The sequence below is a fragment of the Frieseomelitta varia genome, unplaced genomic scaffold, assembly GCF_011392965.1.
Source record: "Frieseomelitta varia isolate USP_RPSP 00005682 unplaced genomic scaffold, Fvar_1.2 scaffold_175, whole genome shotgun sequence".
NCBI lineage: Eukaryota > Metazoa > Arthropoda > Insecta > Hymenoptera > Apidae > Frieseomelitta > Frieseomelitta varia.
In genome coordinates this window covers 1-24,244 of record NW_025109472.1, presented here as the reverse complement: position 1 = coordinate 24,244, position 24,244 = coordinate 1, and the positions used below count along the sequence as shown (strand labels likewise).

At 30.9% G+C, this 24,244-nt stretch overlaps 1 protein-coding gene and 3 non-coding genes across 5 annotated transcripts; all 4 read right to left on the bottom strand.

Moving 5' to 3' along the window:
* Positions 1 to 4,399: 4,399 nt before the first annotated feature.
* Positions 4,400 to 4,561, bottom strand: LOC122538715. The gene has a single exon (XR_006308915.1). It is a non-coding gene; the product is annotated as a U1 spliceosomal RNA (small nuclear RNA).
* Positions 4,562 to 6,509: 1,948 nt separating this feature from the next.
* LOC122538716 lies at positions 6,510 to 6,671 on the bottom strand. The gene has a single exon (XR_006308916.1). It is a non-coding gene; the product is annotated as a U1 spliceosomal RNA (small nuclear RNA).
* Positions 6,672 to 7,545: 874 nt separating this feature from the next.
* LOC122538717 lies at positions 7,546 to 7,710 on the bottom strand. Its single transcript, XR_006308917.1, has one exon. It is a non-coding gene; the product is annotated as a U1 spliceosomal RNA (small nuclear RNA).
* Positions 7,711 to 8,476: 766 nt separating this feature from the next.
* Positions 8,477 to 9,855, bottom strand: LOC122538709. 2 transcript variants are annotated; one of them, XM_043673008.1, is made up of 3 exons: positions 9,667 to 9,855; positions 8,905 to 9,223; positions 8,477 to 8,841 (listed from the first exon to the last, which is right to left on the bottom strand). In XM_043673008.1, exons 1-3 carry the CDS (start codon positions 9,694 to 9,696, stop codon positions 8,810 to 8,812), a joined length of 381 nt encoding a protein of 126 aa, XP_043528943.1. In that variant the 5' UTR covers positions 9,697 to 9,855; the 3' UTR covers positions 8,477 to 8,809. The 2 variants fall into 2 exon arrangements, with proteins under 2 accessions (XP_043528943.1, XP_043528944.1); XM_043673009.1 differs by having other exon boundaries at positions 8,905 to 9,219; positions 9,666 to 9,807.
* Positions 9,856 to 24,244: the final 14,389 nt, after the last annotated feature.

Genomic DNA, 24,244 nt, shown 5'->3' with positions numbered 1-24,244 from the left:
TGTTAATCTTTTACTGCATAATATTTTCTCTTGAGTATTGTATAATATATATTAATATATCATTAATATATTTCCAAATAATTTCCTCTAATTAATTAATATTTTACTTTAGAGTAATTGATTTTACGTTTTATGCTGATCAAATATTTTTTACTCTACTCAATGAATACTATAAAGCTTATAAGCTCTTGAAACATTAAATGTTTAGTTTTTGGCATCTTGTATAAAAAAATTCACTATTATTTAAAGAGATTTATTATACAGAAAAGAAATACCTATAAATAAAAGAATGGTATCTAATTTATTTCCATTACCTTGCATTATTTCTTTCTGAGAAAACTATTGAAGAAATGCGATATGGTAGACCCTGAGCCACATTCCGTTTATCAATTGAAGATATTTCAAAGATCTGCTGGATAATACCACTAATAGCTTATGACTATAAGTGCATGGAATGAAAAGAAAAGAATTTCCATTTTCATTATTACTTTATATTACGAGTATTATTATTAATCTCTCTTTTCTATCTTTGTTACAAAACGTAAAATTTCTATCTAAAGATATTTTTATGTGTCAAAAAATGTACCTACTTGTTCCTTCATATTTTTGTTGCTATATAAATCATTATGAACAACAAAAATTAAAAATAATAATAAAAAAAATAATAATCTCAAAAAAAGAAACTATCTTACAGCTTGTTTAAATAGTCTATTACCAACAAATGTACACGTATACGTATATCATACTTAATAAAATATAGAAAATAAATTCTCAAAGAAATACTTGACACATATTTATTTTTATCTGTAATTGTCACCCTTAACAACTAAAGAGAGTGTAAGAACTTTTTTAAATTGTGTGTTGTGAAATAATCTAGACACACATTTGAAGAAAGAATCGCTTGCTTGGATAACATAAAAATTAAAATAGTTTTTGATAATCTTTCTTATTACTAAATGTGGAGTTTTATGTATTTATAGGAAATTTTAAAACGTAAAATTGCATCGAATGTTTGTAATATATGAAATATCTGAGGCACAGTACTTTCTATAATATTTGGTAGATAAAACAATTTTCTATGAAGGTTCTATTTTTTCAATCATATTCTCAAAAGTATAAATTTACATCAAAGTCCACAGTGTACTTGTTAAATATTAATTTAGTCCTTCTCTCTCTCTCTCTCTACTCTAACAATAAATATCTATGTGTAGCAGACGAATTAGCAGACCGTACATTTGAAACTTTTCATCGTTATAAATTAAAATTGTGTATCTCTTTATACCTTCACCGAGTAAATATTTATTATTTTAACTGTAACATTAAACATTAAACATTCGCCGTACATACGATAAGAATTGCATTACACGACAGGTTGAATAAACAAGTTAAGCTATTGAAGTGGCCAAATACTGTGCTGTTTACACTCGTATAAAAGACGAGGAAGTGCACCAGACACATATGCAAATACATAAGTACCTACGCCTGTATGTTCCGCGACACGTTCCACTGGTTTCCTTTCCGTCCGTTCGCAACTGCACACTGACATCTTTATTTCTTGATTTCTCAAAGGCACCGATCAACTATGGAAATTTTGTAACTACTGCTTGAAACCAGCTAGAGCAGACATCCGTATGATTCAAAAGTACGGATTTTATTGGATTCTGTTCAACATAGTTTTATTGGCTCCGTATGAAGCGATCGGTGACATCCCCTTTGAAGTTATTTACATATTTATAAGTACATTGCACGGCTATGTATAGCCATGCTGATGTAGCCACGCAGACGATCCATAAAACGTATAACCGAGCCGAAATGTTAATTCAGTGTAAATATTATTAGATGCAAATGATTGTTCTGATCAATACGCTCAATCGTCCTTCCCATTTGGTTGCTTCCTCTTTAATATTAATGACGCGGCGTAAGTCATAGTGAACGTAACAGTTCATTCGGTTAATGGTATAGATAACGTGGAATGTTTCAAGGATAGGATTTTTACAAAAAATATTGATTTCTAACAATTAGGGACTTTTAAAATTGGCCTGCGGTATCTAGTTCAAAACTCTCCTAATAATTTTACAACAATTGTCAAATGTGAAATTTACAATTAGGTAATTAATAAAAAATATTTTTCATTTATTCTCCAATGTAGGATATATCTAGTACTTGTACTTTGTAAAAATTATCAAAATAATAAAAACGTATGGAAAAAATTATTTTTTACTTTATATTATGCGCTACAACACATCTATTATTATATCATAAAATAAAATTGTACCTTGTTTTATATAGCAATACATATAATATTGCATATAATCAAAATAATTCTTGAAATACTCTAAAATACTAATAATTATAATTTTAATGAATGAATGTCACCGACCTTTCCCAGAGATAAAAGAATGTCAAAATATCAAACTCTATTATCTTTTCTAGAAATTCACGAGTAATCAAATTTTCTTTCATATCATTTTTCCTTTTAATAATTTAAAATAATTTTAATAATTTAATAATAATTTTAATAATTTAATAATAATTTTAATAATTTAATAATTTAAAATATTCCCAACTTGAATGATTCGATTGAACTGTTAAAACCCGATCATTTGATCATTTCATCGTTCATGTTGCGATTGTTTTCCATAGAACAGTGAAGAAATAACTCGATAGATATCCGTTGACGAAAACTTTTCTTAAACTTCTATTCCACAGAAAGAAACTCGAAAGACGAAAATGCTTTATTCCGCTAATAGTGCCATTTCTTTCGAATGGTTCGTAGTATCGCATCGTGATGCTCCACCCGTTCTAAAGTGCTCTACCCTTCTTGAATTCGTGAAATACTGAAGTTTAATAGCCTTGCATTTTCTCACATGTTATCAAACTGCTGCTTGCTCAGCGTAATTTTATTTGTCATCTTAAGAGAATAATTAACTGATAGCTCTTTGCCTCAATATCAAAGAGAGAAAGACATGAAAAATTGGTCATTTAAATGAAGAGATTATTTTGGTGTACGTGAAAGAAAGTGTAGTTACATAAATAATATACTTGCAAATTAATTTTCATTAATCATTCTCTCCAGTCCTCAGTAAGAAAATCCAATTTTATGATATGACATAATAAACTATTTTATTTACTACAAATAGCATAGTAATGCAATCAAAAAGTAAATAATATAAAATAATATCAAATAAAGCCATCAATAATAGATTTTCGTAACCTGATTCGAATTTTAATATCTCTCTTTGACAACAATTACAAGTAACACAGATAAATATGTTTTCTAACAAAAAAAAAAAAGATAAAAACACAATTTTCTCGAATGGAATTATTCTACAGAAAAAAGATGAAAATAGTCTAAAATGATCTCAAAACTCTCAGTCCAAAGTACAATTCAAATCGAATGCAAATAAAATTCAAATTTCGTCGGAAATTTGAATTGAAACTAGGCAAACGTTTAACTTTCGAGAGTCGTGTTCAGCGAAAACAAACTTGTATTTATTTTAATACATCACACGAAAAGGAACCGGATGGCAACAATAACTCTGCTTCGTCAGACCCCTTCTCGCTTGAAGGCGAGAGAATAAAAACGAAAGACAAGGAAAAGACGATATAGGAATATCGATTGAATATTAGAATCTAGGAGCGTGCAAAATCAACGGGCGTACATTAACCCCTTTGACTTGCTGAATAGGTTAATTTGAATGTTTAAATTCCGGGCCCGTTCAACTCAATTTGCGAGGACTCTGCGTCTGTTTAATTCCTTTCCTCCGCGCCGCCATCCAGACCGTACTTGCATCAACCACCACTAAGCCAGGCCAGCTGGCCTGTTAACTTCCAACACGTTACGAGCGGCCGACGTACGGAAACGTCCGACAGCCTCTCACACGGATGCTTAAACGGGCCATGTGCTTCCTATATCGTTTAACTAGGGACTGCCACCTGTGCTTTATATTGTGATCTTACATTTCATACTCCTCCCCCCTTTTAATTATCCATCTAATGAGAAGTCTAAATACTCGATACAGGGTTACATCGCAGCAGTTAGTTAGATAATTGTAATTAAAATGACCCCTTTTATATTTTGGAGGTTGGAATTTTGAACTTGATAATTAAAGAAGAATGGATAGTCTACAAGAAATTTCAAACATCTATATATATGTGCAATAAAGTATGAAAATAGATATTACAAATATTAAATAGACAAAATTTAGGAACATACAATTATAATTTCTACAATATCCGCAAGATCCGCACAAAAATTTGAAAATTTTATATAAAAGGCTGAACACATATCTCACAACAATGAGATACCAATTACAAAATGATACGACTCAAAATTCTTGTTTCTTTACAATACCACCAAATTCGTACCTAAAATGAATAATTTTTGAAAACAGATTTTCCGGGATAGCGCGAACGCAGTCCCGACTACCAAAAATTATACGTCCGAGATACCCACATTAGGGGCATTCGCAGAGGTCAGCTCAACCTAGGTGCAATGGAAGAGCCTCACCCTGGAGGAACCGCCTTTTTGATCACGGTAACCTCTACGCCAGGTAAGTATGCTTTCAGTTGGTTCTTCGACTTACTTAAACCCACGGGGTGCAACCATAACTGTGAGAAAGTATTTTCGTAGCTAGCACTACGTGGCGGTGATTTTTGGAACTAACGAATTGATTTAGTCCTAATGATCCATCAGTTTATGCTTTTGACTTTAAAATATCATTATAGATAACAAGGACAAACCTAATATCGATTGAAATCTATACGCTAGATAAAATTTGAACGCTGCAGACATAAAATCCGGTAGCCGATAGCTAACAGTCTAGTTGTTGATGAAGTTAAATTTTCATAAAGAAAAAAAAATATAAAATTTTAAGGAAGAATTAATAATGCAATCCTCTCTAGCATCATTTAATCTCAGAACTGCAAATCCAAATTTACATACTTTAAAAATATTATTTTATTTGCTAATCATTAAATCATCTAACTTTTGATTAAAGTCATTAGGATATTAGGATTTTACTACAACAATTTAGGATTTTACCCTAATCCTAATTTAGCATTTACCCTAATATTCTTTTTTCTAATTCCTCTTTTTTTTTAATTAAACTCAACATTTCAAGCAGTCGAAAACATTTAAATTTTGCTTCAACTAATTTCTTTCGAATAAATAGACAAAATTTCTTAGAAGTATATCGTATACAATTTGGCTGACTACTATTGCTGGCGCAAATACGTGAATTAATATTCAGAATGTTCATTTGAATACAGAATCATTATTAGGCGTATACACGTGCTTAGACATAACACAAAGGTAATGTTTAATCACTTTGTACGTATAATAGCACAGCAATTATAGAACATTATTACGCCGATAAGTACCTCGAATGAGATAATGATTACGCAACATGGAATATAAAAAGCAACAAATACATAACTGGAGCATATAATTTCAGAAATAGATCATACTATTTATACTTCGTACACTCGCGAATATAAACCAAGTAAGTTTAAATTGTTCAAAAAAATAATAAACGTATGATGTACAATTTGCGAAATAATAAATAAAATCTTTTTGCACCAAGCTTCTTCGAGTGAATTTTACATTTTTAATTTCTTCTTCTTTCAATGTCATACTTCTTTAGTAAACTATGCTTTAACAATAATATGATATAACTAAGTAAGTAAATATTTATATGCATATGTAAAAATAATCCTAAGAGTCGTAAAATAAAGAATAATATGAATACAGTAAAATTCACGAGAATATAAAGTATAAGGAATGATTACTGTCTTTCAAAACAGTATTCTCTATTTATGGTATTTTTTATTCGCATCGTTTAAAAGCAAGATCAATTACTGACGGTCATCAGCTACAACATTAAATAAATTCCCGAATTAATCCAAAAAATAAAAATACGTTTTACTATCAGCTGTTATTAATTAGAGAAGTATAGTTAAAGATAAATGCTAAACAAGCTTAGAATACACCTAATCTAGATGTTGCATATAACTAACACACAGTCAGTTGTGGGACTGTGTTAAATTTAATATTAACCATCAATAGAATTAATAATTCTATTAGTAATAAAAATTCAAACTACTTTACAAAGAAAAGAATTTATTCTATTCACTTATTACAAAGGATGAACGTGTGTAAAATAATAGTTCTATCATTGAATAATTTAAATAAAAAAAAGTATATTCACAATTCCAATGTGCCTTTCCATATCCAAAAAAAATCTTAAACAACTATCTTCAATTTTTCATTTCAACCCTCCAAAAGTTCCAAATTAAACTTCGTTATAAATCTGACACTTTTTTATCGTATCGTACCTTTTAAAATGTGAAGTATAATCTATAACATAGATCAGAGGAACAGACAGAACACCGATTCTTAACGCAAAGAAAAAATTACCGAACAAAGTGTTTAAACAGTTCCCCTATTTTTACAAATTAGAACCCTAAAAAATTCAGGGATAATTTATTACGTTTTTTAATAAGTTTGTCCGGGATAGCGCGAACGCAGTCCCGACTACCAAAAATTGTACGTCCGAGATACCCACATTAGGGGTATTCGCAGAGGTCAGCTCAACCGTGGTGCAATGGAAGAGCCTCACCCTGGAGGAACCGCCTTCTTGATCACGGTAACCTCTACGCCAGGTAAGTATGCTTTCAGCCGGTTCTTCGAGTTACTTAAGCCCGTATGGTTCGACCGTAGTTGCGAGAAGCCTCACACACAACTAGCACTACATAACGGCGGTTTTCGGAACTAACAGACTGATTCAACTTGGTATAATTTTCATTCAATTACTGTAATCTCAAAATGTAGTTGTAAACTCTTTTGGATTTTATATCTCAATATTTCTATAATATAAATTTATAAATCTCTACACACATGTAACAAATTTACCGTAATTTTTAGTTTTATGAATATGGAAGACTTATGTGCGAGAAACTAAGCAAATTTTTGAAATCCTCCTTCGTGACTGTAATATTAAAAGACAAAATTTAGTATTATCAATTGATTGAAAAAAAATTGTAAATGTAATTAAAAATTTGAAGTACGTATGCATCCATGAATTTAAAAAAAGGATAATTGTACGCATGTGTAGCATGCTTCCATACATTGCTAAAACTAATATTTTGTCTGTTTTTAAGCAATATTTAATTTATTAATTGTTAGTGTCATTTGATTTAACTTTACTGTTAAATAAATTTCGTAAAAAAATTATCTAAAAGCTATCTAGAGATAAATTGCAATTATAAATATATTTTATGCATATGGTAGAAATTTAAGTAATTGTTAAATTTTTACTAACATAATGTAGCAATATGGTACCAAATGTTATTACACAAGAGAAAATTAAGCACTAATTCTTCTTCCAAACTTTCTATTTAGTTCCCTTTCGTTTTTATAACTTTTAAATTTTTATTAATATTGTATGTACTCCAATACAATCAAACAAATTTTATTTTTTTGGAAGATCCTATTACAGAGATTTAAAAACAAAGCTAACTCATTTATTTTTGAAAATCAATTAACCCGGGAGAGCGCGAACGCAGTCCCAGATATCAAAAATTATACGTTCGAGACACCCACTTTAGGGGCGTTCGCAGAAGTCAGCAAACACCTTAGTGCAATGGTGAAAGCCTCTCTCTGGAGGTACCGCTTTCTTGATCACGGTAACCTCTACGTCAGGTAAGTATGATTTCCATTTATGATCCATGGTATGTGTTATAGTTACATCCCATTTTCGAAAGCGAGAACAGAAAATCGTCTACAACGTACCGTAACGACTAATTCGAGAACTAGAGTTGGAGAAGGAGAAGGAGAAACTCTCCTTCGAGACGACCCCTGTGTATTTGTACCCGCAACTACAACGTACTTTTTCAAAAAAGTATATTAAATTTTTTAATTATCTAAATATACCTTTAAAAATATCGTTTGAATAATATCACGAGCTTAATGAACATTTCTTTTGTTAAATATAAGTATTTCAAAAAATAAAAAAAATCATGTATATAATACAGACCGTATTTTTCGAAATATTTGTCACAATAGATTAAAATGAAACATCCTGCGAGATATGCTTTTCAATTTGTGTTCCTTTTGGAAAAACTGTTAGATGTATGTATGCATGTAAATGAGATCGAGCAACATGACGAAACTGATAAATCATGAAAGAATAATGTATGTATTATTCGTTTATTAATGTAGAATAATTTTTAATTTATACTGTACAAAATTCGATTTACATAGCATAGTTCACGCTAATATATATTTATGTATGTGTACATGTATTAACTATCTAGTAACATGTAATTTCTATGTTTAAAAAATATTTATTAGAAAAGAATGAACATATATTTTCATCATTGTCAGTTAAAAATATTATTTCATTTAACATCAGGCATATCAATTTAAATTATCAGAATTGATTAATTATTTAACTCGTAATGTCTTATGACGTCAGTTACTTGTCTGCTACTTATTGCACAATAAACATTGAATATTGATGTCCCAGTTTACATTGATTAAGATATGAAATTTCCAATAATCATTCGTAATCATTTATAATCAGTATACGTTTTGTTGCACATTTATTTTCAGTTTGTAAAAATATTAACGTTCAAAATATATCTCGTCATTCGTACAAAATATTGTAATTTCAAGTATAAAATTATTTGCATGTCAATGCCAACTAAATTGCGAAGAATTTACTAACCTCGTGGTCCACTCTCTTTCACCCAACGTTACGATGTTACAACATAATTTCACGAAATTCGCAAAGACCACGAACATCCTTCAACATTCGCCGTCCCGCAGTTTGTAGTAATCTGTGGATCAACAAGACACTTTGATCAGATCAAGTGTCTCAGTGATTCATTATTATTACTTACTGTTTCTATACGCAATCGCGACATATTTCTTTGTGTCATTCTCAGTGACAGTAGAAAGTCGCAATATCAGACAGCGATTGTAACACAACATATGACAAACGCTCGAGAAGGTACGATCATTGAAATCGCGATCTCGAGCGCAAATAGTACGATCGCCATCGCCGTCGCTGTCTTCTTTGTACAACAATTTCACTGTCGTATTTTCATTTCCCTCCTTTGCCTCGACAGTCACTACCTCGTCGTTGCAATGATCGCAATTACAAGTGGGCTCGTTTTCGGTGGGTGTATGAGTGTGGGTCGTGACAACTACAAGTACTAAATATATCATATTTTCACATAAACTGTATCACTGTATTTTCTGAAGCTTTGAAGCATGAACTGCTTCGTTCGTTTATTATTGTTAATTATAATAAAATATTATAGTTACGTGTTAACTATTTGTATTCCGATAAATATGGCTCGCATAATTTTATATTTTGATAAATTTATATTACTTAATAATTTTTGAATTGAATGTTGTTATTAATTAATCTTTGTTAGTTAAAAGTAATTAATAGTTTTTGTTATACTAAGCTAGTGATTATGCTTTTTGTATTTTACATTCGTATTTTTTATATCTTTTTTTGTTACGAATGACAATTTAAAAAATAAACGAGAGCAATATTAGTCGTTAATTAAAATATTAATAGCGCGTTTGTTGTATTAGTAATTATAGCTTCTATGGCACAAAAGTCATGCGTGTATTTGATACGTAAACCTACATAATATAATTGCTCTGTACGACGACAGCATGGCACGAGATCGAGTGTAAAAACTACGTGTGCAAAAACCAAAGTCACAAAATCGATCAATGAACAAGCTCGCAGACGTTGCCAGTTCAAACTGAAACTATCCGATGATTGTACCGTTGTTGTATTTGGCGTGTTGCAGTGCCGTGTCATTTTATTTCCGTCACTTTTATTCAAACGGACATTATTTCATCAACAGCGAACGTTAAAATAACATTGACTACGAAATAAATCGAATAAATTCGGTAATGAAAGAAAAAAAAAATTTCGACACATACAATGCAGTGCATACGGATAAAACGAAATTTATTATAATTTTTATTATAATATATGTATTTTTGAGCAGAAATGTAAATCTATATATATATAGATATATATATATAGATAGATATGTAAATATATATATATATAGATATAGATACTTGGAATAATGACTTGCGCAAATGTGAAAGATACATATATGAAAAACACTTGACATAAGTACGGCACTGTTTTATTGTGTACCAAATACATCGACATAGTAACCTTTGGTGTCAACGCGGCAAAAAATTCAATACATATCAGCATCGTAACAGTGACACATTTAGCCAGCTAGTAAAATTATCTTAACGTCTGACTGTTAAGCTTTTACAAAATGAAATTAATTGTAAATTGAGCAAAATTTTAATTACTATTTTATTAAATTAATATGGATCAATATGTTTACTATATTCTTTTTAAAAAATTATTAAAAACTGACTATATATTATATAAAACATTTTATATTGCAAAATTCAATTATTTTCTACTTCCACTAATATTTATATACTATTAACAATTGCCAAAAATATTTTTAGAAACCTCTATTCACATTGTTCAACAACACGAACGTGCACCGTTATTTCACTCGATTTTTTAAAAATACGTACAATCATTTCTTTCTTTTTTTAATTTTTACACTTTCAAAATTTTTCAAATACGCTTTTCTACGGTATTATCATCTTCATACGAACTGTTTGCGAGTACAAACACTCAAGCTGATATACTCATGGGTCGAAAGAAATAGAAGCAATAACACTGAGCTCTGGTCTCATTCCTACCTTGACCCGAAAAAAGAAAAATAATGAACGCTAAAGTTCCCAGTTCATTTCCATGAATTAACTGGTAAATCGTCGCGACGCGGCGTCACGTATATGCATGTTAAAATAATATCTCCTTAATGAATGCGGAATAATTTGCCGGAAGCTTTCAGCAACCAAATTAGAAGAATCAGCAGTTGTACGTTATTGCGGAGTCGAAATGTAAATGTGAAATAATGGAAAAAACTCATTACGGTCTTGTTTCTCTAACTTGTTGGTTCTAGTATCTAAATAGATGAGCAGTGAGCTAATGCGGCTAAAATATCTTATTCATGAATCACTACATTACTTTCGTATTGTATGTAAAACATGTACGTCTCTTCAAAAATGTTAATTTACATTCAGTAAATTATAAAAACATCATGAAACGTGTTTTCAAGTAATTCTAATAAATAATTCCACATCAGTGTCTGGATAATATAATAAAATAAAAAATACGCTTTCATTTTAGTTTTACTAATATTAAATATTCCATTCTAAAGCCAAAAACGCGTTAAGTACCAATTTAAAACTAAACTTTTAGATACGACTCTCCCATAGATATAAATAATTCTTTTTAATTATATTTTTATACGTATGTAAAATACTTTAAATGCCATTAATTGGATTAGGAAAAATTGACAATATGCTAAAAAAAAAAAAAAAAAGAAATTGCTAATAAGAGAATGTTTCTGATTCTTCTCTCATGTAACAAAATGATACAACGAGCCATTTAGGAAAACATTTGAAGTATTTAATAATTCTAGAGTACGTCGTGGCTTGTGACAAACCGACATTCTTTCGTTTAGGCAGGCCATTAAGCTTATGAAGGTAACAAGGTTGCTTCATGAGGGAGATAATTCAATAACAACGCCGCATACACCCATAATTATCGTAGGAAATTAAGCTCGCACCATAAGGCACAACATCTAGAAATGTCGATAAAAGTCGAAAGTTTCATTTCAGCTTGTAACTTAATGCTCGGATCTTTGAAGTTTATTGGCATAACAATAGGTATTTCGTGGCAGCTGACAATCGTATAATGTTGTGACTTATGAACTAATTTACATCTTAATCCTAGTGGCTATTGTTCGACGCTATTGTTACTCAAGAGCTCACTTGTATTTAGGGTGGCAAACTTTGAAGGGCTGTAAAAACACGTCGCCTTTACAATCGTCGATTCGCGATTCAATGGCGCAGAAAATATTTCTATTATGATAGGATCAAGGGCGATTAACTAAAAGTCGTTATAAATTTGTCGTTGCACCGGAGCAATTTATAGCGAGGGTTTTTTTAAACGACAAGGAATCAGGATGCTTATGAAAGCTTATTGAAAAACAAGTCTGTCGCTTTCTCTCTGGCTGATGATGTTTTTAATTTAATTTATTTTTGCATCAATTCGAGGGAGTACCCGTTTCCGATATGTCGTATAAAAATACACCGCCACCGTTAATTAATTTCGTCATGTTTAATCTTCTCTCCGGAATATGAAACGTTCAATTGTACAGCAATCTCTAAACGAATAGTAAGCAAGGTAGCCATCGAGCAAACGAATATTCCAATTTTCAGATGACATAGCTCGTCTTTTTCTTTTTTATTCGTTCTTTCTCGTCCGCCACTTGACTCCATTAAGCCGCTTCCAGACTCTGTCGTTCTGCCTTTACATTTTCATTTTCGATAAATTCATTATAAAGGAGTTCGAACGCAATCGATACTAGGTATCTCGTAAATATTCTTCTAATTACAGCGTTCTGTATTTCCAACTTGATTCACGTTGCGTTGCAAACAACATTTATTTATTAATTAAAAATAGAATGTTAATTGCCAACACCGAGTGAGGATCTTCCAAATTTTAACAAGTGAATATTTAACACAACAGCAAATTTTATTTTAAAATCTTTTTTTCAGAGTATCGTGTGGCTAAATAATTTTTAAAGAAGAAAGCTATTAAAATAATTGTTTGTGTAGTAAACTATTTAATTTATAAATTAAATACTATTAAATTTGTATATTTCAAATTAAAATAGGTATATTTATTTGAATGGTAAATTTATTTAAAGTTTAAAGAATCTATTTCTGATCGATTTGTTCATTTACCAGACAGGCTTTTAAAATATTCTATCGTTTTTAACGTGAATAATGCTTTGGTGCATGGGCTTCAATTATTCGACTAACATCGAATTCGAGCGAAGCTGCACAATCCTGATTAATCCCAATAACAATTTTCACGTGGCCATAATAATCAGTATGAACGCGGCTTTATGTACAACAGAAACGAAACGTGATTTCAAAAGAGGGGTATTGAAGTGATGGATAGTGTGAGGAGTGGTGATGGTAGAAAAGGGTATTGGAGGGTGAAGAGGCCATGGAAAATTGTCAATCAGTACGAACCATCTAGACTTGATTACAACTCCAGCATTGGACTTGCAGTTTGTTTCGATGTTTCAGAGATGGATGAATTTTTATGCTGAGATAGTGAAGTTCAGTTACCCTTATGTCAGTAATAAATATTTGCGGTTTTATCGTTTACCCTCTCTCAAGATCTCTCTCTTGTCGTTTTATTCTGATTCATATTGGACATATCATTCGTAATATATTTTTCAACGTATGTCGAATTTGTTCTCCGATAATTTACAAATAATGATCATTCGCGGAATATTGATTATTTTACTTGTTTCTTAATCATTCTCCTATAATATTGTGTTCGTGTTCACTAACTAATAATTGTATGTTTGTACGTTTTGATATTTCAATGGCATTTTAAAAATAGAACTGACTTTTAAAATGTGATATTAATATTGATTATTAGTTACAGTATTAATAGTTGAGTGTACAATAATTATCACTATTTTATAATAGTGACTATTATAGGTAGGTAGGTATATATTTCTCAACATTAATTTAACGCAACAATAAGTTTAAAAGCAGTTTAGGACTTTAATACTGATAGATTACTGATATTAGATAGCCTGTTTCATCTATTTTCTTATAAGATTTCGTATCATTGGTGTAAAAGGCCAACAAGTAAGATTAATGTGGCATTATTTATATACTTAGAACGTAAACAAATTAGATCTAGTCTCTGTGGTACGTTGCAAGATATAAAAGATACAGGCCAAAGGAAAAATACAGTATTGAATAAATAAGCCTTTGTAAGTAAATCATGAAGAAAATTGAAGAAAAGTCCATTGACACGTCATAGAAACATTGCTACATATAGATAGTATCAGAGATTTATATTTAACACTATTAGATCACTTACTAAATCTAATTATGAGGAATAAACATCCAAGATTTAAAAAATATAAAAAAAAATAGCATAGCTTTTGTATAAGCGATTTTACAGAAAAAAAATTGATATTGACAGAATATTATAGGCAAAAAATATAAACTTGTGAAATAAATAAAATATCTTTTATAGCGTTATGATTCTCTTTTTAAATTTCCAATATTATTTGGCAAATAACTGTTTCCTACCGATGAAATGGGTTTAGTCACAGTTTCTATGTGAATGTACGTTCATATCTATATACGTTTCTAGACAATTCTAACTCTTGATTTCACATTCAATCGACTCTCTGACTTTCAATCCCCTTTTGGTTTATTTGCGATCAAAAGAGTTTCAATCAGTGCGCTGCATGTAACAATTTCAAAGATAGACGAATACGCATATTTAGCAATATTGAAAAATCATATATTCTCTATATACTTATACTTGTACGTATACATATACTTATATTTATTATTTATAAATAATTATAATAAAAAAAACTTTGTCGTTTCGGTAATTCATAAAGTCAAATTGTCTTTCAACAAATCAACTTCAAACAAGTAACTCCATTAAGAATAATACTACAATTAAAACACGTATATTACGAAGACAAATTTGTTATAAGATCGTGACATGAGAATTTTATGTAGAAACATTTTATGTTTACGTAAATGTTGAAGGCGACATGTAACCTCAAAACTCAACTAACAAATCACTGTAACGCAACGCCCATCTATCCGAAACCAGTTACATTATGCTACTGACTGTCTTTGTTCTTTATTGTTGCAGTTACGGAAATTGTTGCCAAAGTCAGACGTAATGTAAAGAATAGAGTGCAATCAAGAGAATCAATTGATAAGAGCATACGCGTCACTTCCAGACACGTGGCTACCAACGTTCATCCCCATTTGTCAACCTATTCACCCCCGATCTATTCTCATGTCAATAATAACAGTTAGTCGATTCAAGCGTGTTCCACGTACCATGGAACCAGTCGCTGTATGTATGTACGTGTGTCTCATCATCCACGTCGCACGTGCTACAGTGGGGTAAGAGTTTCACACGGAAAGAGATACATGAATGAACTGACAGGCATGCGTGGACGTAAATACGCGTGTGTATGTGTACACGTACGTAGATATATGTCAACCACTCTCCATCTACCCCTAAGTGACTCGTAGTTTCGATTGACGAGAGTGAAAGTAAGACGGCTCGTCAGCATGTACAGAAGCTTAGAAGGGAGTTAAGAAAATCTCTTTAAGAGAGGATCAGAACGTCTATTTCCATCGCGGAAAGTTTGCAATTCATACAGTTCGTCCGGAAATTCATTATACGCAATTATACATAATTCCTTTTCCCATCATTTACTTTCGACCGAGAGTTATCTTTGAATTTTGATTAGAAGAATAATTTATTCCGAGCATTTTGTTCGTGAAATGATATTAAAGCGTCCTTATATTTCTGTATTTTGAAATTTTGTTCGATTGTTTGTTTAAACAACTAAAAAGGAGACTATAGACGTACAATTTCACTTAAAAGATGATAGAGGACTAATCTACTAATAAATTAAGAGACTTTGCATTGCTTGCAAGACTTTTTAAATGAAATAGGTTATATAATATTTTAATACTAAAGGATGGAATTTAAACGAGAATACTTAACATTTCTAGAAAAATGCTAGATTTCTTTATTAAAGAATTCGAGAGAACAATGAAAGAAATGCACACATCTGCGGTGAAATTTATTTTTCACGTGTGTAACTGGCCGTATGATTTTATTTCCTAAAAACCAATGAAGTTGCTCTGATTTGTGACCATTTCGGAAGCACGTGCTCACCATCAGCGGAAGCAATTCGTGAAAGAATTTTCAGATAATACAATTTATCCAGCAGCAGTTGCACACGTGCAATGTGTCAAATAAAAGATTACGACACGTGTTGGGCGTTATGTTATATAAAAGATTACGTATACTTGGAAACGAATTCATTCATTCAGTGAACCTACGTGTACGTCCTTTCTAAAGCCTCATTGCTTTCATGATGAATGAGTTCATTAACAATCACGTTCCTGTTGCTTTAGTTCACATGCAAATGAATATATAATACATGTACATGGAAATCACTTCTTAGAAGTTTTCAGAAAAAAATTTATCAAAAGCTATATCATAATTTAAAAGATAATTTTTTAATTACAATTGTAAAAAAGATGAAGACAATGCTTATGGAAGCTTAAAAATGACTAAATTTTATTATTAGGTACATCTTTATTATCTCATCGTTTATTCTTTTAGTATTTGTATTTGCTATATAAAAAACAATTCCTAAAATTTTTCAAAAAAGCTTTATGAAAAAGTGAGCAACGCTCTTAATAGTTTAAAAATTATTAGATTTTATTATTATTATATTTGTTATTTTGTTCTTTGTATTTGCCAACATTTTATACTTTTTCATAAAATATGAAATTTCGATCGACAACGTAATATACGTTGTAGTTTAAGATATTGAAGTTTACAAATATTATTATCGATCCGAAAAAAGAAAGGAACAACATTTTACTCGATTGAATGTGAATATCGCGACTAACGTTGTATTGATCGATGTTCAAGCTTACGGGACGTATCAGATATATAAGTCAAACAGTCAAATGAAAGAAATTTAACTGGTCTGGAGACATTAACGGTACCGGTCTGCTGGGAAGAGAAAAGAAAGATGAAAAAATTTAATTAACTGCCTGCGCAAAGGAGAAGGTAATTTTGTCGCACTTCCAAGGAATCGCAAAGGAAGTCTGTGAAGGGTGGCGACATTGGACATTTTTCCAAGCATACAAGATCCAAGAAGTGAGTGACAGACAGGTCTCCCCTTCCTTAAAATCTACAGTTAAAACAATACGAAGATAAGGCAAATAGCTATAATATTAATAGAATTGAATTACTCTTGAACAGATATTTTAATCGTAATAAAGAATGAACTACATGAATTATATATAACTAATTAAAAATTGCAGTAAATTACAACGATACGATAGTTGACGTCATTGAGATCAAAAATGATTTACTTAAATCCAAATTTATAATTTGTTTATATATAATTTTAATTTATTTCTCTATTCCTCTATATAATTTTCATACAAGGGAACAATTATTTGATAACATCGTATAGAATATACGTATGTAATTAGTTGAAAATACCTAATTAAATATTAATGTGGCTGATATATTATCTGTGCTCCTGTTGTGTTGTTCAAAGATATTAATAACCAAAACATAGTGTAATTCCGTTGGTATGCTAATAGGTAAATGTTCGTTACATGGCAGTATTATATAAGATAATACATAAGGATACCGAGTAATTCTACGTTGACATGTTGAAATTCTCATTTCCACCGAATAAATATGAGGACCCTAAATTTTGCAAACTCAACATTTCTCCAACAGCGTTGTGCAAACGTACACCGAGAAATATCCGCTCGCGTTAAAAAGACATATTTACTTTCATATTAACAATTAAAACACATTAAAAACATTCTCAAAAGGAATCATTTTAATACCTCCTAATATCTTTTATGAAAAAATTCGTTATTTAACTTTGTCGTTGGTTTATTTTTGCAAAAATTACAAAAATTGTACGCAGTGCTTTTAATTAATTTACCTCTTTTCTTCATGAATATGAATTCTGTGTTACAGATCTGTCAACAACATACATACGTATCCAATTCATAAAGCAAAATTCATGCAAGGTAAGTTCAATGAATGTAATAAATACAGCGTAATATAATTTGCAGAATTCACTTGATTTTAAGTTATCAAATTATTCGCTGATGAACGTATTATATCAACAGATATTCAAGATGTTCGCAGAAACGTAGTGAATAAAATATGCTTTTCCTTCGTAGAATGTCTACCCTAGCAAAACGTAATTACCATCTCACGTAATATCACCAAGATGCAAATAAAGCGCATTTCGCACCTGAAATATTAAGATATTATCTAAACGTAAATATACATGGTGTAAGCAGGTAAAATATAGCAGATAAGAAAAAAAGAAACGAATCATAATTCACTTATATTTATAATACTTGTCGCAAGAACGCGATTCATTGTTCAGTCTACGATATTGACGATGTACGCAGTTATTGAACCTCTTAGCTCGAGTGTTTCAATTTGATGCGTTATTAATCAAAAATTCGTTATAGTTCTCCTCTGTACGCTTTCATTAATCTTTGATACACGCGAAAAGTACATCGTATTATCGTGACAGGCCGACAACGTCGTAAAAAAATCTCACCTATCTGGCGCCCAGTATACCGTGGAAATTAGTATTCAAAAGGCCGATAATATCGCGTTAACGGGCTTTTCGTATAAAGAAACTTACAGAGTATTGATTTTGTCGAAGCTTTAGGTAAACTGCATTCAGCATACGAATCCCGTTTGATTGGCGAATTAACGTCGATAAACTTTTCTGACCGTTTTCCATGTTGTTTAACCCTACTTCATTCCCTTTACCATTCAAGTTAAATGTCTACCAAATTACCCGATGATAAATCAATCGAGATACGAACACGCAATCTGACAAAGATTCATAAACTTTGCAATGTTAATTTAAATAAAGAGAAATAATTTACTTTTCTCGATTATGAACAGCGATGAAGTTGCATTATATAAAACATTTTTTAAGAACATTCTTTTGGGAAAAAATTTAACTTCTATCATTTTTTCCAATTATACTTAATATAACTTTATACACGGATCGTAAAAGTATCCTAACATTTATAAAAACTTTCCTGAATATATGATGTATGTTATATGAAACGTTATAAGTTTCATATAATAAGACGAACGTATGTAAAAGCTATAAAATATTTCATAGAGACCATAAAGATATTTAAATAGTTAATTACCTAGCATATTAATAAGATATACAATGAAATTTGATATTTATTATATGTTTAAGCTATAGCTATTCATGCTATGTTATAATTTTTTACTAAATATATATTCACAGTGAATATATATTAAACATTTTATAATAAATTTGACCGATATTACAACAATTACAGTATTGTGTCTCATTATCGTAATAATGAAATTTCAAAATATTATATAATACATTGCTTGTACTATGAAATACTTTCATAAGCCACTATAAATCTTTGTTGGAGCAAAACCTAATGCGAAAATTTCATTAGAATGAAACAAATTGCCACTTAATAAATGAACCACTATGAAATGAAAAACAAAATTCTCCAAGACATCCCGTTTTATCATGTGAAACGAACAGAAATTTTTACGGACTCGTAATCCGTAACGCTGTTAAGACTGTAGTACTACAGAATGTTAATTAGGCGAGGGACTTGTTGGTTAAAAGCATTACAGTATGCAGTAAAGCTACGCGCACAAACGAAGACAGATAATGAAGTAACTAAGGTTGATGAAACAAGGTACGTTGTTGTAACTTTGCTTTCTAGCTCTCAGGACCAGTGTAGATCCGCTAGATGGTACATCAGTTCGGTCTGCGGCGAATGGTGAGGTTACTTCCATCCTCTTTCGTCCCTTCGTTCATCTGTACTTTCTCTAGAGGCCATCAACTCGCTGTCCCCTTACTGATCTATAGAGGCTCCCACACTTTCTCTATTCCTACCCCTAGCCCGAAAATCGGATAAGACTGACCTTTACTCGTTTGACCAGAGAGGTCAGAGATCCGCTTACGCTGCTACGAATTTGAGATTCCGTAAATCCACCAAAAGTTTGATCTACGTCACTGGCTTTCCACTTATCTGGCAAACATACAAGGTTTGTGGCAACATACGAGACTATATAGTTTCCGATGAACAGAAATTGCAACATTACATCGAAAGGAAATCCATGTAAATTCCAGTTTCCTTTTCCTGAAAAGCGAGATTCGGCTATCTACCATTACTGTCCGACCAGCGAAATATTAGCGGATTATTCGATTCCTGCGGAACGCGTAACGGGCACAACCAACAACCATACTGTATTCGTAACAGTATGGATTTGACAAATTGTCGAATTTCTACTGATATAGACTACTAATATAGAAGAATCTAGAGAAACGATCAATTTTTCCATATGAAATAAGTAACTGATATCACATGTATGTGATGTATTAGAGGATATTCAAACAGATTTTTCTATATATAATCAATTATAAACTATAGGTCTATATATGATACACATAAAAAGATGTAAAATATTCATTGTGACATTTAATAGATGAAAGAAATTTTCATTTGAGTTTCATTTCTTTAATAATATTTATAAAAATATAATATTGTATGGATATCTGCAATCTAGTTATTTTGTCTTTGATATATTTTTTTTATTTTCTCATTCGTTTATGCTATGAAATATGCTTTCATTTAGAAGAAAATATTAACAATTCTTTACTTTATTCACAATCAATAGAAGTCTCATCATCAAATATTTGAAGTATTTAATTTAAGAATTTAGTATAAAATATAACAGCTAATTATTTGATACATTTGACATTTAGATGTAATGTGAATGCAATGTTAATAACCATTATCTATAACATCTAAATTTCATTTATACAACGGTTTATGTATATCAATAAATCATTGTTTGTATTCTCCAAACATTGTTCGTTTAAATTATGTATCGAAAGCATTAATCAGCATGGGTAAACCAATATTGAACAACAAACTAAACTCAGAATGGATAAATTGGAATTATAAATGCGTTTTGTTTATGTAAATTAAAACGTAACATCCATGTTTGATTATTTTATCTAACTGTTTGATAATTTTGTTTACTTATTTGCTTCTAAACTTTCAAACTTTTAACGATTTGATAATTGAAATATTTCTAATAAAAAACATATATACATGAAACTCTTGAAAATGTATTTAACTTTTCATATTGACTATAATTTTAATATTAATTAATAATTTTAATTGCGATACATTATACTGATTATAATTTTTAATTATGATCTAAAATACAGTGATCATAGTAACACGGTATAACTATAATGAATAAATAAAATACGAATTAAAAAACATCCATACCCAGAGGATCGTGTAACTATTAAGTCATAGAAATAATCATGGCACTGAGATTAAAATGATATAAACGACGCATGTATAAACAAAATACGGACAGTTACATATAAAAAAAATCAACTTGTAATTCTCAAATTGCATTCATATTATTAACACTGCAATTTTTGTCAAATTAATAAAAATAATACCCAACCTTGAGAACAGAGTTAATAACTAAAACTACAATTCTCCGGAACATAATACATCCGGAATATGTAAATATTATCCGGCAGAAATAACTCTCTGCTTAAATTATGACGTCATAAAGCTCATTTGGTATTAAAGTAAACGTGTTAGTGCAGCAATATCCTAATAATAGCAGTTCTAAAATACCACAAAAAGAGACTGACAATCAGACGATTTATCGTGAATCTAATTGTTGACGAAAATAACGAAGTCGGAGTGGGTAACAGGATATAAAGGAAGGGAAAATGCACTATCTTATTCGCTTTTGTGCGCGATATAGCAACCGGTATACACTTGATTCAACAAAGCAAATCAGAGTTCGACACGCGAAGTCGGTATGAAGCATCACGCGAGCTATGGCCTCCCCCTTGGGCAATCTTTTCCGCTGGCTTCTCAGCCTTGTCCATACTTCCTTGTGAAATTAGTGTCAAGCTAATTTCGTGGCTGAATTTAGAAAACTTCTTTGATCGTGTGTCTCAATGCTACCCGGCTAATTCTCTGTGATCACCCTTCTTCCCTTACTAGTTTCTTTTTTTCCTTTCCTTTTTTTCCCCCCCTACAAGTATGCTATTTCCATGAAATAGCAATTGCTTCGAAACGTCGAGTACATTACGAAACTTCTTACGGAGTTACTTTTCAACTTTCACGCGTTTACGAAAGGGAATATGCATGCGATTGTTAAGCACCGCGACATTACCTTTCAATGATATCGAATATGTACTAATGTGTTTCTCTGTTATTACACCGCTGAATTTTGTGTTGGCCGCTAGTATTTTACGTAAGTCAGTTTTACATAGATGTTGAATCCATTAAATATGCAGTGATGAGCAATGCAACGATTATAAGTAAGCACAGATCAGTTTATTTTATGGAGTTCTGAATGAATTTGTAAAACAATTCTTATTTAATTTTTTTGCCAAATATAAAAAGCAGAAGTTGAAAATAACGATTTTAACTTTCAAAGTATTCATACACAATTTTTATTTTGAAGTTCTAAATCAGCTCTAGAATCGATTGTTATTATATTTATTTTTAGAATAGTCGAAATTGATGGTTTCCTTCATACAACAAATTGATATTCTAAAGTTATTAATAAGCTATTAAAGAACTAATAAATTACTAAATAATAGCTCAAATAAATTTTACCAAAAGTCTGATATAATATGAGAAAAATTAAAGAGACGAAAAAAGAACAACTCTCGCATTTACAGATACAATCATTGCAGAAGATAATTAATCCTAGCCTTTCTAAAATATTCTTGAACGAAAAATGTACAAATTCGGATGAAATATTTTCCATACATTTACAAATTAGTTACCTATATGTCAAAACTACACATTTTCCACTAATTTAATGTACATCTAACCAAAAACACAACAAATCAGCTCGTATTGCCATATAATTAATAATTGTATCAATTATATAATTTACGATTTAATTATATAATATGCTAAATACGCTAAAGTACTTACGTTCTTAGCTTTTAAAGCATCACAAGAATCTAACAGGATAAGGGGAACTAAAGATTGTAGAGGATCTGTAACAAAACATGAAACATTAGAATTTGTATTCAAAAGCAAAGCAAAGTATTGGAGATAATGAAAGAGTCTTACATACTTGGCCTTGAAGCCACCGTTGGATTTTCCCCAAAATACATCAAAAAATTGATGCTGGTAAAGCATCTGTAACAAAACGTCAAATATTATAAATTATTCTTGAACCTGAAAAACTGAATAAATTAAAGAACAATATATTAAACTACTTACGATCTTGATCTCCTGGAGAGGGCTTATCCTCTTGAGCACTGTCTCTAATACCGAGAACAAACACTGAACAAGAAAAAATATAAAAAAAAAAAAATAAAAGACTACCAACGCGTGCGTTTAAATAACAATCGACGGACTCACTGACTCTAACTAGTACTATTAACCATGAAATAGGAAATTTTCAAAATTAAACGCGAAGAGTGCTTTGTCATATTTAAAATTCCCGAAAACAAGTACGCAACACTAATTGCGGCGCATGCAATGCAATCATGTAGGAGGTTGCTGATGAATGACCACCTTTTTACAGCTCTTGTAGCTGCATTAGGTGATTCAAGAGTAGCAATAGCCTTCCACGAATACAATGAAAGAATTTGGGCATTCTGTAAACGCAATGCTACATCAAGAAACGCGATAATTCATTGTCGCAACACTAACAAGAGAAACAGTAAATGGAAATCGCGATGGAAAAATATAGCAAAACTAACTCTAAAATTAAATTCGAAAATTATTATGAACAATACAAAACTGTACGAACAAAATGCTATTTCAAATACTCAAATATTCTAAAACAAATTAAAAGCAATGACTCTATAATTTAATTTAAAAACAAACTGCAACATAAATTTTATCATGTATACACTAAAACAATTATAAAAATTCAAGTCAAAATTGACAATCGCGATATCATAATTCGCAAACACAATTAACATTTTCTCGCAACTCTAATTCAAGCCGCAATCGAAAAAGAAAAGCCGCGATTTGCCCAATACGACAATAAACTATTATTAAGAAGAAAAAATACATATATCTACAAATACTACAAAAGAGCATAGTGACAAAGTAGTAACGAGAATGACTTCCCATGCTCTGGAATCATGTAAATGATTCAGAGGATGAGAAACCATTTGTTGTGACCCTCTTCGTGGCAGTTTGCCGGGCCTCTTCAACTTTTTAGCCTCTTCTTTCTTCGAGCGCAATGCCCACTGAAACTTACGACTAGCTCGAGTCTTTCTAATCGCAATCTAAATCGCGAAAGCTGACTCTAATACACGTGGACGACTAACGATCACAATGATCGTTAAACGTTCGCACGTGCGTGCTCGAGCAATACCTACACAAACGTTCGTTTCGGGACCTATTCGCGACCTATCCACG